Source organism: Xiphophorus hellerii, chromosome 22 (genome assembly GCF_003331165.1).
Source record: "Xiphophorus hellerii strain 12219 chromosome 22, Xiphophorus_hellerii-4.1, whole genome shotgun sequence".
Taxonomy (NCBI): Eukaryota; Metazoa; Chordata; class Actinopteri; order Cyprinodontiformes; family Poeciliidae; genus Xiphophorus; species Xiphophorus hellerii.
The window spans coordinates 14,154,754-14,173,906 of NC_045693.1; the positions used below are offsets into that span (position 1 = coordinate 14,154,754).

Sequence of the window (19,153 nt, forward strand, 5' to 3'; positions counted from 1 at the left end):
CAGTTATTCCTCTTGAGTTATTCTTTTCTATTCCATCTCACATATTTTTATGCTGAATTGTGCTGTCATAAAGTGATGTGCGTTCTCACAGTTGATGGATGTGTAGGTACGTCCCCAGATTGGTGAATAAAAGGCCGAATAGAAAATCCAAAACCAAAGATTTATTCATATTATTCATGTTGCTCTGAGATCCAGACAGAAATGTAGCACAAACACATCCTCAGTCTGTGTAAATAAAAGCTTTTGTGATCCTCCAACAGAGAGGTTTCAGGTTATATTTACATTGTGGGGTTCCACTTAGTCTGGTTGTGTGTGTTTCTCTACAAAAGTCTCTAAAAAGGCAAGTCAGGCATTAATGCATGACTTGGCATATAAGAAATATTTACCCGAAGCTCTAAGGTTCCGTTGTGTTGTGAACAATAAACAGCAAAAGTATTCATATCTCTTAAATCTTACCACAAGTTTGTTAGAGAACGTCCTCTAACAAACTTCTGAGGCTTTCGGATAACTCTTCTGTTTATATTGAGGTTAAATATGAGACAGGTGGACTTTATTTATAAGTTGACTTCTGGAAGCAGTTGGTTGTGTTTGGTTAGATTTAGGATTGTCAGAGTAAATGAGGCAAAGTATAAATGCTTGCTACAAGTTTCGGATTTTATTTTAAAATCTTTTTAGCTTCCACCTAGCAATTATGTGCTGCCACGTGTTGGTTGTGTCTCATATGAAACTGCAGCAGTGAGTGACTGTGACCTGACTAAATCTAGAAAAGTTGAGGAGGTGTGAATACTTTTGCAAGGCAGCGTATTATGCACGCTTTAGCATGCAGTGTGAACCATTTGTAAAGGAAGATGAAAGACAAACATCTGAAGACTAACATCTGCATCCCGTTTAATGCTCCAATAACACCTTAAACACCAACATTCTGCAAGCACCCACACCCACACTGGCACATGCACACATTGGAGTATTTTAACACGGTTTTACTAAGCCAATTCTTTAGGAATTCACTTAAACTGAGAACAATTTAGTCATTTATTATCCTGAAGCTAATAGGTGCCAGTTTTTTGGTTCATCACATTTTATGTTTTAGAGCAATCAAAGTAAGATAGCATCTTATAAGTCCTATTCAATAACAATTAAATATTTTAATTATTTTGGGATCCTGAAGTTCATCTAAACACAATGATTCAAGTATGTTTTCTGGAAGTTTCCTTTTTTCTGGTCTGTATTTAAATTTTTCAATGTGTTTTATTTTTTATTCATTTAATTTACATTATTTATTTATTTTTTTTAGCAAATAACAACTGCACTTAAGTACATATGCTACGAACTCTACTTTACATTCCCCTGAAAAGAAGGTTGTCATCAAGATGCATTTTAAATCTGATCACCCAATACAAAAATAGCATGTAAATCACTCTAATTCTGCTGATACCCCACACTATGATATCTTGATATACTGTAGTTTCTTTATTACGCCACTTGTTCCGTTTGGTGACTTTTACTTTTACATCTACCGGAAGTCGTCTCCTTTTGTCGGTGTGGCTTGACTGTGGTGCGTAATTTAGCTCTCCGCCAGGGCCCCCATTGCCACAGTTCCTCTGGACTTTACCCTGAACACGATCGGGTCGCGGAGATTTTAACGCAGAATCATGGATATGAAGCTACTGGCCGTCGTGGCTGCACTGACAGTGGTGATATACTCGCCTCCATCTGAAGGTACGGCTTGCTTAATTAGGTTCCGTTTTTATCATTAGTTTGCTGAATTTATTAGGAATCTGCAAGTTTTTTCGATTAATTATAAACGTTCACAAAATAGAAATTAAAAATGCATAGAAATGCAACAAAAAGTGCAATTTCAGTTGGATTGTTGCTGTTGTAAAAGTTAAACAGAAATTGTAATTGAATTCACGTTTCTGTTAAGTGAACACACAGCTTTTCGCACTTTTTAAGTGTAGGTTTAGTACAGCTTTTATAATGCTGAACCATTAATTCCTATTTTAACTTTTAGTTGTTTATTTAATGAGCGGGTGGGTTTCTCAAGCGTGGAGAGAGGTGCATATTTATGCCGTGCGTAAAAGCGCCAACTCTCCACACATGTGGCTGCGGCAGCAGGAGAAAGCCAAATCCCAGTTTGGTCACTGAGCAACATCTTATCAGCTCATGTCCTCTTTGTTTTTCTTTAATTACGCATAAGTGAAGCGTACGAGCGCTAGCCAGCGCGGCGTCACCGGTCACCCCATATGTTGACTGATACTCTATTGTTATCATGGTAGCACCTCTTAGATCAGGTGTAAAAAATAATTTGCATAGGATTTAATCTGTTGTGACACATTCAACCATTTGCTGCGTGAAATGTGGCTAGTTTGAACAAATCTTTGCATACAGACAAAAGGTCATTAAAGCATTTCCTTTTTAATTCCATCAACCGCATCTGCGCGGAGTTCACATAATTTTATTACGTAAAATTTTCCATTTAAATGAAGGAAATTTGAGGAAACGTGCTGTATTTATTTTTTCACGTAGACCAGCCATGAACGGTTACGCATAAACAGGAAACCTAACGCTGTAACGGAATGCCCTTTTATCACAAGAGACCACACAGTGCAAGACTACGCAAAGACCTCTGCATTTTTGCATCTTGATGCTTCCTCTGCGTGAAATCAAAACATGGATCAGTGATGGAGAAGACTGAATGTTTTTCAGAGGTGGTCATCACGCAGATTTCGTGACTGTGTAGGAGGAAAAGTAATGAGCTGTAAAAATGAAGTTCAAATCTAAACAGAACGATGCCTGACATCGATTAGAATGCTTCACTCTTGCTTCAGCTTGTTAGTCCATCAAAGAGTGATTTTCCTTTTTTGCCCTGAATAACTTTCAGGCTATCTATTGGTCTAGTAAATGTTTTTCTTCTTTCTTCATTTCAACAGGACATTTATAATCTAAAGTTTCCTGATACAATCAATGGTTTAATCTTTTATCACTTGCTGTAAAGATCCTTTCCTGTAAATTCTGTCTCATCTGACTTATGTCCCCCTTTGCTTTCACAGCAAAGCCCATCAGCCTGGTGGAACGATGCTACTGCCGTGCAACCATTAACAACCTCCCGAAAAGTTTTATCCGAGAGCTCAGATTCCTCCATACTCCTAACTGCCCCTTCCAAGTGATGTAAGTGGGTTTATTCTTTTTCTTATTATTATTATTATTATTAATGTTGAGTTCAAAGGCAAATAGTTTTCTTACTCCACTATGAAAACTCAGTCAGTTTGTCTTGTCTTCGGGTATTTCTCACCATCAATCTCGGAGAAGTGACAGGCCAGAGAAAGGAGTTGCGCATGCATATGTACACACACACACCCCTCTGTCACTTGCTCACACATACACTCAGAAAAAGTGAAACGTTTGTACAACTGGCTCACTGAGGCATCCACAGGAAGTGATCCTTTAGAGTAGGTTTGGGGGTGAAAATTTAGACAGAAATATATGCAGGTTGGCTTTTAGCAGGAAAACATTAATAAGGGGGGTTTGTTTATTCTTACAGTTTTTGTAGGCAATTTATTAACAACTGCAAATTGCACTGAAAGCACAAAATGATCTGTTAAACAAGTAAGACCTTCAGAGATCACTTGAGAGGAAAATACTAGAAACATAGCAGTTTTTTAGGTAGCTTGTAATTTCTGGTTTTTGTACAGACAAAACTACCAATATCAGTTTTAGATGATTCAATCTAAAATCATCCCCCAAAAATGTTCCAGCTTTCTTTTCTTGAGGCATCATTGATTATTTATACTTGCAGGAGGGTTTGACCATGTTTTCTTTGTGATTGATACCCAAAATGTGGTTTATCACTTGCTGTAAAGTGAGTTTTTTTCTTAAACATCACTTGATATTTTAAGCTGTCGTTTCTATCTTAAATTAGCAATAAGCGTGATTAGGATTATTTTGTGATGAAATGCATATCCTTACATTAAGGCTTCCAAAGATTTCCAAAAAGCTACCAAATTGTCTTAATCCAGCGCATTCCACAAGAGAAAACACCTTTGTTCTTCTCAATTCATCTTTAATGTTATCTCCTGTAATACTTGCTCTGTCTTGGTCTTTTGCTGCCTACATAAAATACAGACAAGTCTTGACATGTAGATAATACAAATAGTACAAGATGATAAGCTTCTTACATCTCTGTGCTTTGAATTGACTTTAAAAACCTTACTGATATCGACATTAGCTGACATTGAGTCATCTTACATTGGTAATAGTAGTCATAACAAGAAAAGTGAAGTGTGTTCCTGTTAGCATGACCCGGTATGGTTCATTGATCCCAAAAAATTGGATTTATGAGATTCTAACTAGTCAGGACGGGCCAAGCTGTAAGTTGACTGATTCCAGTCAACATGTTACTGATATGTTAATGTGTTGGTGCATCTGTATTAAAAATTATTGGCAGGTCTTATAAAACCACATAAAGAGCAAGTGAGCCCCTAAATATCACCCAGTTTGCTTAAAAAGAGATGTGTCCTTCATCTTGGCAATTTTCTTTACTTTGCATGAGATATTTCAATCACATTTCTTTAATCTGCATAAGCAAACCTAATTTATTAACACTGTCTCAGGTCACAGGAATTTCTGCAAAAAGCTTTTTACTTGTCTGGGTCAAGCTAACCAGACCATGTTAATTTAGTCAGTTTGATAAGTGTGTTAAAATACCCACTGCTGATGCTGATTTGGTTTACATAACTATTTTACTTTTTGCTTTAAAAAAAAAAACAACAAAAAAGATCTTTCTTTTTCCAATCAGTGCCAAGCTGAAGTCAAACAAGGAGGTGTGTTTGAACCCAGAGATGCGGTGGCTGAAGAATTATCTGAGGAACGCCATCACCAAGTGAGTACCAGCAACACAATACACATTTCCGTCTGCAGCTGTTGAGGTTTAACTTGCAGCTCATTTGATGTGCCGTTAACTCACTTCAAATTGGGAGACTTAAAGCAGACAACACACAAATGCGCATCTGGACAAGCCATTGAGAGATTTTTGTTGGAAAGACAGGTTTCAAATGCTCAAACTCAAAACGTGCAGCTACACGACCAAGTGGGAGTATGAACTAATTCCACTTTAGCACAAAAGCTGTGGTTTGATGAGGGACAAGACACCCACTTTCTAAATCTCACTTAGTTGAATCTGATGGGGAAAAATGCTGTTCCTGGAGGAGAAATGAGTTAAAATATTACACTTGTCTCAGTTATTACAAAAAGCAACACTTCTTTGAGTTAAAGACCTCATGTTGTAACAAATAACTTGTTACAACCACATGACAAGAAAAGTCATCTAATTGGACATGTCATTTAATTAATAGAACATTTCAGTTTTATACTTTTATTCTAGGCGGTGAACTGAAATATGAACTTTAAAATCAATGGTGTTCTTGGGTTCATGTTTGCAACAATTAGGAAAGAAACTGCACTACATCAATTTATAAGACGTGTTTAGAAACAGTATTTGACCAATTTTATTACTTCACTCTCATTTACCATACAAATCAACAGAACAACATAATGCAATCAATAAAATGTCAAATGTACAGCAGAAAAAAAATGCAAAACTCTAACACACTCTTGCATCTATTTAACTATACCCATAACTTGACGGATGCACTCACAGTTCTGCAGTCAGGCTGGCTAAGGGGTGATTTCCGAGACCTCAATTTGCAACGTGTGAACTGCTGACTGCATAACAGAAAGCGGCTTGCATAAAGAGCAGATCATTCCCTGTTTACAATAGATCAGAACCTAATGTGTTTCCAATTACGCATTTAGCCAAAGGGGAGTAGAAAAGGATAAACTTTTTTATAATGTGAGAAATTCACAAACCTGAACCTCATTCATTGTCCTGTTCTACTAAAACAAACAATTATTACTTTTTTTTCATTAAATAAAAAGCTACCCCAAGTTGAAAATATATGCTATTAAATACTTTCTGCAGCTGAATATGACATTCATTTTTAGAAATTTAATATTATGTCAAAGCGTAAAACCAAACCTGCCGCTACTCAAATGTTAATGAAAAAATGTTTGAAATGCCAGATGTTTTGTTCTTAATTTAAAATAGTAAAAAAATAGATTTACAGTGAGACAGCTTTTTGTTTTTGACAGTCTGGAACAAGATTTATTCAGCATCTTGCACAAATAAATATTCATTTTCAAGTTGGTGTTTATTGCTTAGAAGTCCATTTTAAATTCTTTGAGAGGCACCTCAAAGCTTAATTCTTGGCTCACTATTAATCAATATCTGTATACGACCCACTTCCTGCATCCCCTCCCTTTGGTCAGATTATGGAGTACAATAAAAGCTCTTCATTTGAAGATCATGTCAGTTTTATATTCTATGTAACAAACAATGCGGCGCTGTAACCGATGTACAATTTAAGTCTTGATTTTTCTAATTTATTTTTATCTGAAAGAAACTGATTGGGATGAAACAGGTAACTGATTTTAAAGAGTGACTGCAAGTGTGCACATGTATCAAAGTAATCCACAAATATCAAAGACCAAAATTATTATATTTTATGTTAGCAGCAGCAGTGTAGGCAGTGTTGTTTTCCATTTTCAAATACAATCATTTTGATAATTTTTGGTATTAATGCCATGTGTGTTCGGTTATGCTTATGGTTGTAAGAATTTTCTTTTGAATGTGTAGACATCAGAAACAGACAGAGATAAAAGCGGCCTCAGTCATCATTCACACCATAACTCCATTAAATGTTTGTATCAGTCTCTCCTGCCTTGAGGCTGTAAAACCAGGAGAAATCCACCATGCGACCACAATCCACTGAGTCAGTGTATCCATTATATCAATGATTAAATGGGTCACAGGAAGTCATAAATTTGTTACTTGCACGAAAACAAGGTTAGAAATAAGCATTTGACTAAACTCAGTGATGCTAAAAACCACAAAGGATGTGTAGAAACTGTATTAATCATACTTTTATTTACTGATGAAAGGATTTCCAGGCAAATTGTTTTTTTAGGAGTTTAGAATTTTGCAGTGTTATGTATTTTCATGTCCATGTTGAATGATCGATTAGGCAATTCGAGCTCATCCAAATGCTGCTTCTGGAGTCTTGTCCAACACTGAGAAAGTGGTGTTTTACACTGGTCTATATACTGTATATACTGTACATATACAGTATATACTCCTTGATTTAAATACATTTCACAGCTGCCAGATATGAACCTTTAAAGATCCTGCAGCAGATCATCAGACGCGGGTTTATTCAGTGTTTCCAGGAATTCAACAAAACAAAAAGTGGCAGCATTTAGTTTCTACACTTCTCAGATCCAGAATTCCCTGGAAATTGTTTTAAGATAGCATTTGAACAGTTTTGTAATGCAATGTGTAAATTTAATGTAATTTCCTTTATCTTTGTGTCTTTATTACCTCACAAAGACTTTTAAATTACCTTGTGTATAAATGATTATGTACAAACAAACTTGCCTTATAGTTATAATCATTGTCCTCATATTAATTTTTCTTTTCTGTTCCAGGATGAAGAAATACAAGCAGCCCAACTAACATTTCTGCAAGAGATTCTCCTGAGTCACTGCAGAGGATTTTGGCCTTCATCACATATATAAACATAAATCGAAAGATCTTCTGGTATGTCATACAGCACTTATGTTAGCTGCTCTGCTGCAGCCTTTTTGCATGGATTGAATCTCCCAACTCTTCATGAGCAGCAGTTCCTGGAATTATCTTCTTCATCACGACTTTTAACAAATATCTTTAGTGTATCTTTAGAGTGTATGTTTTGCTAAATACATTGTATATATTTTTGGACTTTCCATTTAACAGTAAAGAGATATTTTTTAAGATTCAGTTGTCCCTCTGGCCTGTCTGTCATTAAAGAAAAAAAAAAACTGGGCCCTGAGTGTTTAAAGATGAGGGATGTATGTCGCAACATCTCCTGTGTTTGTCAACCAGGAAATACAGGTAATTGTAAACATGCTTATCCTGATGGTTTGTGACGAACGAGCGGCTCCTTATACAAAAATAAAAAACTAAAGAAAAACACAAGCTAATTGGCTCCAAGGAATTTCAGTGGGTGCCAGCTACGCCTTGATTGAACGTAAAATGTACATAAAATCCTAATAAAAATTTCAATTCTGAATGTTTTTAATGGAACTTTGGAGACCTATAAAGATGGAGCATTTCCTGAACTCTGACTGCGATTATGTAATTGATCCATTTGTAATTTTTTCTTAACTCATGGCAAATAAAAAGACAAAACAACAAAACAAAGCAAAAAAAACATCTGGTTTCCAAAAAGTTTTAATTGAGCAGCCTATAAATTAAAATGTACTGGAACCATAAAGTTGAATCAGTTAACAAGAAGCCTGGAGAACAAATCACAGTGATCCCTGGTCACATCTGGGAGCCTTTGTGTTTCCGTTTGGTTTGTGTTAAACAATGATGCATAACAGTTTGGCAGCAGTTTCTCCACTGGCAATTAACACAGAGAGAAACACTGTCAGCTGTACAGAAAGCAGTACTAAAATGTACATGAATGTGACTATCTATAACCGCCACGCATGTAGCGATGCACTTTAAATGTGATGTATTCCTGTGTTGACAGAAAACTTTTCTAACCATGCCTATTTACTTCTGTCTTAGATTTTTTTTTAGGTTACATTCTTTCTATTTTGGTCACTGAATGTTTAGCTGCAGCAAACGTTAAATTTGGGAGATGCATCCATGTATTCATTTAATTGTCCTGCTCATATGTAATATTAATGATATACAAATGTTTTATTTTTGTACTCTTACACGTTTAAACATTTAAAATGAAGGACTTGTACTCTCACAACTGAGCCATGCAGCTTTTTTATATCGTGAAACTTGTATACATCTGTTCAGTAAAAAAAAAAAAAAAAAAGAGAAAATCTTTGTAAAGTTTTAATGTGTGGTTTCCTGTACATGCTACATAATTACACTTGCACACAACAGCACAGAAACTAAAACACTCCTTATCTAGGTCACTCTTTACATTCAGTGTCAACGTGCAGCTGCTGAATTTTTACCGTATGGAAAGGTCAGAGACTAAGTCTTTCATGTAAGAACATGTGTTTGGCTCTCCTCGCAAGGCCAAATTAAAGGCAACGACTGGGATCCTGACTGTGATTTAACTATTAACTCAACAAGCAGCTATTAGGAAAACATTAGAGCTAAAAGAGATGAACTTTTAACTTCCCTCCGAGGGCATTTTGATGTGAGGGTTGTGTGCTGACTGAAGCATAAAGGATAGATAAAGGGATGCAAGCGGTGGCCCATTTTGGAGCTAATTGGCATTGATGTCCAGGTTGAGCCATAGCGAGTTAAACAGTAGCACCATACCAACAGGCAAGACTGGAAAAATAATTAGACATAATCACCGAACTGAAAGGCTGCTTTGAACTAAACTCACAGAAAGCTGCAGGTCAAAACAGTGATGTTAAGATTCAGCGACTTGCGCACACAATGGGCTCTATAATTTGGATCACCCCTGTCAATCTTTTTGAGGGGTATGTCATTTTCTGATCACATCATGGATTACATTATGAACCACAATGGGCCCCAGTGAAGAAAACCCAGGAGGGCTTCGCCATTGACAGAAAAACAAAGAAAAAAAACCTGGCAAGAAATAGATGTCACAAAAGTTCTAGGAGAAAAATCTTTGGATTCATGAGACAAAATTTGTGCTTTTTTGGTGAGAAATTGAAGATGAAAGCTGAAAAAAAATCAGCTTCCAAAGTAAGGAACACTATGTAAACTATAAACATGGGGTGGGCTTGGTTTTGTTTTGGTGTGGCCATGCTTTGTCTGGCATGAGGAATCTTTAATCTTTGCAGAGCACAGTGAAGTCTGGAGATTTCCAAGGCTTCCCACCCAGTACCAGAAAGCTGTCTTATATGCAGTTCATAGGTCCTCCAACAGGATAACAACCCAAAGCATACAGCTAAAAAAATGGCAGAGAAAGAAGAACACTATTCCTGAATGACCCTCACATCTTAATCCTACAGTCATAGATCTGCTCTGACCAAGCAACCTGTTGGAAGTGCAAAAATATTAAAGGGAGTGACAAACTTTTGTCAGTTCTAGATTTTTCAAAGATTTTTAGTTTCTGTTAATTGTGGAAGGTTAACAATAAAATTGTCACTTAAACTGTATTTGTTCACTTAAACTGCTTCCAATTATTTCACTTTAAGAATTACAAAGTTGCATGTTATTTTCCTTTTATCACCTACATCTTGATTTATCCTAAATGACTACAGTACTGACAAATGAGAGCAGACCGCCCAGAAACACTTTAAAATATATATATATATAAAATACAAAAAAGTTGTGTTCATTGTGCTGTGAGGATCAACGCATCCACCCACCAGTTAAACTGTGCAGGTGTTGAAACTGGTTTCTCAAAGCCTCAGGAAATGTAAAGTGTGGGTGTAAAAGATTAAACTTTCAATTTTATGAGCACATCAAATATGCTTTTAAACTGAAAATACTAGGGTAAATACACCTGAGCAATTTTCAAAGTGTAAAGCGTTAATAACCATTGTATTCATATATAATGTGCCATGTTCTAATGTTTCTGCAGGATAGTCTTGAAAAAACAAAATGTTATGGAAAGTTAAGGAGATGTATTTAAAAAAACTAATCCATCTCTAAATCACGTTTGCTGAAGTGGAACAGAACATTGTGATTATATAAATGTTTGGCAGACATCATCACGGGGCCTAGTTTGTAAGTGAAGCTAACTGGGCAGTGATCCTAAATAAACAAACTATAGATCTGGACACCCATGGTGTCTCTCATAGTCTCCACTGATAGAGAGAGACAAGCTATTATTGAAAATGTAATCCTTTGTGGCTTGATGAATTGTTGTAGATGATAAATAGTACCTTACAGGGTTAAAATTTAAATAAAAATCCAGTCTAAAAGTCCATAGTAAACATACTATTGTTAAATTTTAAAATAGTTTATATTAAGTAAGTCCATATTTGTTCCTACAAATATGGATTTATTTTTGTGAAATAAATTGCTTATGCAAATATGGATTTAAATATATACTTAGTGAATTTTTGCCAAAGGATGTTTACTAGTTAGCTTTTGCAGACGATAGCCTCCCCTTCACACTGCACTAAGACCATATCACAGAGGAGAAAAGCAGTTAAGACATGGATGGTCTCTGCAGGATCTTTGAGAGGTCCATAAGGGTTGTTTCAAGTACACTGCGCCTTTATGAATAATAAAAGTGTGGCTTTTTTGACTGTTTTCATCAAGTTCAAAACTTCTGAGGTGAAGAAGAAATCTCAGGTTACCTATCATTTCAAGCCATGTGGATCCACATAATGAATTTGCATGAGGATTTTAAATTCTATCCATATTTTAAGAGTAGAATCTAATCACACAACACATAATTAATGTCAAGTATTGCTATGAGGACCTAACACTCTACAATAAGAAGGATCTCAAGTTGCTGAAGCATACTCTTCAAAAAAATTAAAAAAATCATACATTCCTCCATGATACCTGTCTATACCTGCTTATTCTTGGATGGTCACACTGTGCGTGCTATGGGTGGTGCCTATCTGGGTCAGTGGGCAAGAACTGGGATGTACATTGAGCAATTCCCCAGTCCTTCAGAGGGAAACAAGACAAACAATCATGCATACACACATACCAGGGGACAATTAGAAGACACCATTTAATTTAGCATGCATGTTATTGCATAGTAGGAGCAAGACAGACGCAGTCAACCTGCAAGTTCCATGAAGAAAGACTTCAGCTGGGATTTGAACTTTGGTCCTTCTTGCTGCATTGCAAAAATATTAGCCTGGCTGTTCCTGCACAATTCCACTCGAAAAAAAAAAAAATCCCGCTTACAGTACTGTGTGGGCTTTCTCCGCTTGACATGGATTGTCTCCAGTCAATTTTTGATCGGGCCAATCAGCAAACAGAAGGAGAAGTTGTGAATGATGACGTCGATTTTCTGCGCTATTTGAGAATTATAGTCTGCCTGTAGTTTTAGCAATGGAGGAAGTGAAGGAAGCCGTCCGTGTTGGCCACTCTTCCAAATATTGAATTAACATTAACAGCTGCCTCGTTCGGATCAGCACTTCTGTCTTTGAAGTGAACGACAAAGAGGCAATTTCTGGTAAGTTTGTTATCGTTGACCTGACGCATTACATGCATGTAAGGCAAACATTAGAGATTGGATAAAATTTTGAATTTCAATATAGTTTATGCCAACAGGAAGCAATTGTTTCTCAAAAGCCAAGAGCCCAGACCCTCCATGTGAAGCAAAATGCAGTACAAAGAGCTGGTTTTTACCAGGCTACAACAACATGCAATCACTGAAAAAACATAAACACCAAGAAAAAAAACCAGCACATACATCCAAAAATGTAATTCTTAAGTTCCTTGCTAATACTGATGATGATCAGCATTAGCTGCACTTTCATTGAATTCGAGCTACAAGATGGGTATTTGTGCTAAATTTCCAAACTGTACATATCAGTTAATAGACTGAATGTGAAAGTACTGAATCATGATTATTGTGCAAAATGCCATTCTCAGTGATGCATACAAATCTATTCAAAATAATCCCCTCACCTGCATTTTTTCATGCAGACGATAAGCTGATATGTGTTTCCTTCTCCACAGTAAGGCTCAAACATGTGGTTGAGGTGTCAAAACCTCCCACATTTGCATTGAAATCCTACAGATTGTGGGGAAACATCATCTTGTAAATGTAATAATCAAACCATTTTGACAGGATGGTAGTAGCATAAGCAGCAAGAATAAATATATGGGGACATGGCAAAATTTTTTAAGAATAAAAAGGTGACATACACCGACACTGAAAGATTCTTCAAGTCATCAAAAAAAATAATCTGTACATATGTTTGCCAGCTGAGCTGGAATATCTGATCCCAGACTATGCTCTAAATTGAAAACCTTTGGCAGCAGTGTTTTCACCGGAGGCAATGTCATCAAACAGTATGTAGATGGGTTCTTTGACTGACAGAATTGCAAAAGATTTTAGAAAATATTCAGAAAACCAAAGGACCAGGCACAAGCACATCGTTTTTGGATAGAGCTAATGGCTCAGGAATGAGCAAGACATAAGAAGACAGATGAAATCCATATCCAGTATATTCTTCAAAATTCTGCTGGGATTTAGAGTTTAACCACCATGTTGGGGGAAAATTTGACACCTTGAAAAATGAAGAAAGATCTGTCGTGTGATATGGAAAGAATGACAATATAATGAGGGACGTGGTGAGTATCTGTGATCGTCTAACTTATGGCACGTATTCCCACCGTTTTTAGCTGCAAGAGCTCCCAGATGTTCTGTCAATGAAACTCTACTTATCAGTTATTCATCATGAATTTAAACCATGGAAATGTAAAATATTAGTGTGTCTGTGTGTTCATGTGTGGAAGAGGGAAATGGGGGTCATAAAAAGCCACTTCAAGAAGGTCCCACAGAACATAGCTTTCAAATATGTATGTTTATATTAAAAACAGCAAAATGGTAATGTTGACCAAGGTCAGATTTTAAGTAGCTACATGTGCTGTACATACAGTATTTCAGGCACACATGGTCATAAAAAATTACATCTGAATAAATTAAATAGAATTTAGGTCTGTCTTGTCAGACAAGAAGTTGAGTACACTATTTTAGCATATTTTCACCTAAGGTATTAAATAAACACAGAAATAATATCCCTGGGAAAACTTTGAAGCCTAGGTGTCACACATTTGGGGATAATTAACTTGTTTAATAAAGCTGCAAATGTACTCATATCTTTTGTAAAATGCAATTTGTGGAAGAAAATTCCTCTCTTTTCATATCTTTATAATGAAATCTTTATTCAAAAAGCTAATGTGTTGTTGGATATGTGCACAACACTTTGTGCTGCAGTAAACATTTTCATAAGGAAGGAGGAAATAATTTTCCTTTTGACTCCTGAGCTCCCTTTGGGAAACCTGACATTTTCTCTTTGACCCCAGTTTCCAATTAGCTCAGAGCACAAGGTCAGCTACTGCCGGGCAGACACTTGGATGTCATGTTGGATTGATCTTTGCTTTTTTCCGGTTGAATGTTTGTCTTTCCTTCCAAATCCCTTAGCACTCTGTTTAAAACTCCAACACAGAGCAATAGGGCAAAGACAGGGAAGGATTTCATGATAAATTAATTTGACTTGAAGTCCTACAAATAGGAAAACTGACATTGCTTTAGACCTTAGCCAGAGGCTTCTGTAAATCTTTTCCACATTGTGAAGTTCATTTAAATCAAATAAACATTTTAATCCACTTTTAATAAGTAAACAGTAATTTGTGATTTTGTATACGTAACATAATATATTTTTTAATTATTCAGATGTTCCAATTTTTCTTTTGTTGAGACATTTTTTCAGAGAGGCACAACATTTATCACATCTTCTGAGAAATGTCACCTATAATGAGGTGCTTTGGTTAGCAATGTCTGACCTCTTTTTGACCTCTGTTACGTTCCCATGATTACTAATTCCTGTACTGGATGGTGGGTAGTGGAAGACTCAACTTTTACTACACCTGCCCCCATCACTGCTTCAGCTTTAAAACTCAGATTTGTACCATAGTTTAAGAATATATACAGTTTTACAGCAGACCCAGAGGTTTTGCTGTTTGGATAGAAGGATGTTGGCTGAAATCAATGGTATTTTGTAAAGGTGATATAAAACTAGTTAAAAGCAAAATACAGGAATGTCTCACCTGTGAGTATTGCTTTTATACTTGCAGTTTTAAATAATCTGTTATCTAGGAATGGCTAGTGGTAGGAAAATTATGGTACTTATATGAATTTATGAATCTTTGAACCAAAAATCACAGTTTAACTAGGTGGCTATTTACAAAAACGCCAAGGATTATTTACTTGGGAAATGGAGGAAGATTATGTGCCTCAGTGAAAGGTATACTGAGAATAGTATATTGTCACCTTCCTTTTTTGCCAAAAATGATTTTTTTTTTTAAAATCAACCCTATTTATGGCCAAAACATGATTTAGGCAATACAAGGCACTTCTGGAAAAATGACTTAGGCCATTAGGAAGGTTACAACATGCAAAGCATTTGCCATCAAAGTAAGTGTTGCCTAATTACCCAAAATATTGGGTTTTTAATACAAAAATCCATGTAGATTGTTGTATCTAGATACAACAATCTACATGGGTTTTTGTAGCCCTTGGAATGAGAATGTTGTAGCAGTTTACACAGCAAACTGCTACAACATTTTTGAGGTCAAACTTGTTTTAAGATAGTAGGAAGTCAACTTTGGCCCAATCTAGTTGGATTAATATGTACAAAATTCAGTGAGAGTTATCTGCTGCAGAAAAATATTATAGTACTTTAAGAGAATCTCACTTCAAAAATCCTGAAATATCTCATTGATATTATTATTTTTCCTTAAAGATTGCTGTTAAAAAGCATTTGATTATTTTTTATATGTATAGCATATATAGAGAAAATCAGAGTTTGGTAGGAAGTAAGTCAAACATAGAAAACCTTGCTGCTATCTGGCATGTAGACAAGTTAGTTTGGGAATTTGCTGACCAGAGCACTTTTCAGACTTTTTTATGTGTAGTCATTAGCACCGGATCCGTCTTTTCATTACTGACTTTGATTTCTGCTTGTCGACAACCTTTTTAATTATTTAAAATCACTATTTTTCCTGCTCTTTTTTAACCTCCTTCTCTTTTCTTTTGTCATTAAACTCCCCTGCCCCACACCAGGCCACTGTCCTGGGGCGCCATGTGCACTAAGTTCAAGCTCCCAAAGGGAAACATTAGAAGACTTGTAGCTGTTCTAGTGTCAAATGACTTGTTGGCCATTACCGCAACTCAAAGTAATGATTTGTAAATGACCTGCTGATTGTGTGAAGGAGGGGCAGTCAGTGTTGTGAAGTGCGTTAACACTGCCATTGACCCAGCAGAACATTAATCATAATTATGACAAAATTATTCAGCTTGAGCAGCGGATGTTGAAAGTGACCAACATGCACCGTGTAACAGCAGCATCATGTGTGTGTCTGTTTGCGAAAAGTTGGGGGGCTAATGGAGGGGCCTCTATGAGAGGTAAAATTGGCCCTCCTGCAGTCTCTCTACCTTTCATGTGCTAATATCACCAAGGTTAGAAGCACCAACACTATCCATCTCCGCACAGATGTTTGCTCCGAGAGCAGCCTTTCCGTCACGTGAAAACATCAGCCGTAGTTGAAAATCTTTGGATGTGTTTTCAAATCCAAATGTGGAATACTGGGTGTGGACGACACACAGAGGGGTCACATTCTGAAGGGGACAGTAGGAGGCCTCTTTCTGTGGGGCCCAGAGAAGCTGAAACATTATCAACTTTAAGCTTCACCCACATATCTCACACTGTGCTTCCCCCTCATCTCCATTCCTCTTAGGATTATCACCCACATCATCATTGTCAGATCTGTCTGTGAATGATGTGCTGAATGTCACCAGTATGAGGCTCTACTCTGCATGTGACACTCAAAGAGAAGGAGAATTAAGACCGTAAAGGATGAGACCAGCCATAAAGAAAAAAGGCACAATCATACTATTATCTAAAGATGAAGCCAGCAGACTGTACTGGTCTCATCTCAGAGCTTTTTCTTTTCAACCATGAGTGATTCTATAGAGAGCCTTCTGTCGGCCTAAAATGTGAGTCAGTGCTTGAGCATGTCGCCCATATGTGCCGGTCAGGGAGGTCCGATGGCTAACAGCATCCACCAACATTGCCCCCCCCCCTCAGACAATTTTATTTTGTAGAAACAAAGTGAGCAAACATCAGTTCCAGTCACAACACATCTGAATGTCATTTCGATGTAACTGACACCCCGCAAACTATTCGGGTTTGCCTTTATTCCATTAGGTAGTTAGTTTTGCTACTTTGAGCCGATTTTAAATTGGAAAGGGGTTATTTAAAGTAAGTTGGAGATGAGCATGTTCCTATGCAGATGTTTAAGGATTGTTCAAATAGGTTTTTGTGTTTACACCCAAAACCTTGGGTTTTGGTAAACCAAACCAAAACTTGATTACCGTTCAAGTCTGTCAGAGCTATTGAATAATATAGGCCTATTTACATGTTTTAAAGCCAGAAAACCCAAAAGTATAAAACATAAATAAATTACACTCAGTCTTTCTACTGTTTCAGAAAACAAATCATTTGAAAACATGCTTTAGAGGCTTTGGAACCACTCCCCTCTAATAAACTGTTTATAGTACTTTAAGAGAATCTTACTTCAAGAATCCTAAAATATCTCATTGATATTATATTTCTTTAAGGACTTCTGTTCAAAACCACTTGGTTATTTTTCATATGTATAGAAAAACTGAATTTGGAAGGAAGGAAGTCAGACACATGATGACATGTTTTCTAGAACCGCACAAATAAAGTGGAGACTGTTGTGGACTGCTGCTATATCGACATTTCAACTTGATGCCAAATCACCACATGTAGCATTTACTTCAAGTGATTTTTACAACTAAACATGTTGTAAGAAAACTGTCGACTGACGTATAGATTTTGAGTTGTCTGGCGGATGATGTCCTCAGAATAACTATAGCCCCCTTACTATAATACAATAAAAACCTAATGAGCAAAATACAGCCATATAATGTGTAGAAAAGTGAGCTTTAGACAACCACTGCATGACAAGTTATTTTGGTATCAGCTTATCAGGTTAAGAGCAAAATGACAATGAATAATGCCAAGATTTTGATGTTTTGTTGTTCCTAATTTTTGTACAAGTGGTCATTTAGCATTTTTAATTTTCTGGGTGGAATTTTCTGGTTTGTCATTGTTCCACGCTATTACTCTCAGAGGAGACACAAGGGCCAATGGAGCAAAAGTCTTGCTTCTGTAAGCCTGCCCCAGGGCAGCTGTAGCTACAATCCAGTAGCATATCATCATCAGTGTGTGAATGTGTCCTTTGAGATTACAATTTGAGATATAAAAGCCATTATTAATAAAACTGATCATTATCAATTTTATTTGATAATAATACATTTTATTTATTATTAAGATTTCTGATTATGTCATCCTCCTCATCGGATGAATTGGCATTTAAATCTTTCAACAAACAAAGACATTTGAGTTAGAGGTTTTCCATTTGGGGTCCCATTGTGTTGGCCCATTGATGCCCAAGGGTTTAAATCGTAATGACATCACCCTTTGGCAACTCTTTCATTCTTTCTTGCTTTCTTTCGTCATGGAAATGAATGTATTTCAAGATACACAACTGAATATGAAACACTGCAAATAAACATAATATACACAGTTAAGGTTAATAACCAAATTATTCTCAATTATATTGTGGTTCATCTATAATTATTATTAGTGTCTAATAGCTGTGTGAATGACTGAATGTACTGTAAAGAGCTTAGAGTCATTTGGACTAGATAAAGAACTATTCAAGTACAGGCCATTTACCATTTATAAAAGAAAGGCTGTGTTTAGTAATATTTTTGCCATTCACGCACATCCTGTCTAATCAAAAGAGTGAATCATAAAATTCCTGTGTATCTTCACAGTTTGGCCAAAGCAAAGATCATTTTCAAACATCTAAATCACGAAGAGGTTCTTATTTCATGATGTGAGAAATCTTGGCCTGCAGTGACTGAAGAGCAACAACCCAATTCAGCAACACTTCACATTTCACAGAAGGCAGTTCCAGCTTCACCTCTCTTCTTTCACAAGCTTCCCCCAAGGCCATGTATTCAACATGTAAACCACAGGATGCACAAAAAATAAGCAAAGCTGCAGGCTTAAGAGAAGCGTCTTGTAAAAATTGTCCAGCTTGAAATCTTTCTGCCAAATTTGTTTCCATCCATCTGACAGATTTCACAAAACCTTGTTAGTGGCGAATCCAACCTCACAGACAGACAAACCACTTTTCTACTGCAGTTGACCAAAAACCACGTCAAAGAATCTAGAACAAAGGCTTTTTAGCATCCAGACTGAAACAAATTATTGATCAGTCTGGTAAGAAAGATTTGATGCATAAAGCCTTTTTTTAAAGCACAAAATGATTAATCAAATTCACTCCAGCCCAGTTACAAATCTATAGAAGTGA

At 36.4% G+C, this 19,153-nt stretch overlaps 1 protein-coding gene across 1 annotated transcript; it reads left to right on the top strand.

Moving 5' to 3' along the window:
• The first annotated feature begins 1,580 nt into the window (after positions 1-1,580).
• On the top strand, positions 1,581-8,938 carry cxcl12a (chemokine (C-X-C motif) ligand 12a (stromal cell-derived factor 1)). Its single transcript, XM_032553768.1, has 4 exons — positions 1,581-1,719; positions 3,051-3,168; positions 4,796-4,879; positions 7,540-8,938. Exons 1-4 carry the CDS (start codon positions 1,653-1,655, stop codon positions 7,565-7,567), a joined length of 297 nt encoding a protein of 98 aa, XP_032409659.1. The 5' UTR covers positions 1,581-1,652; the 3' UTR covers positions 7,568-8,938.
• The last annotated feature ends 10,215 nt before the right edge of the window (positions 8,939-19,153 follow it).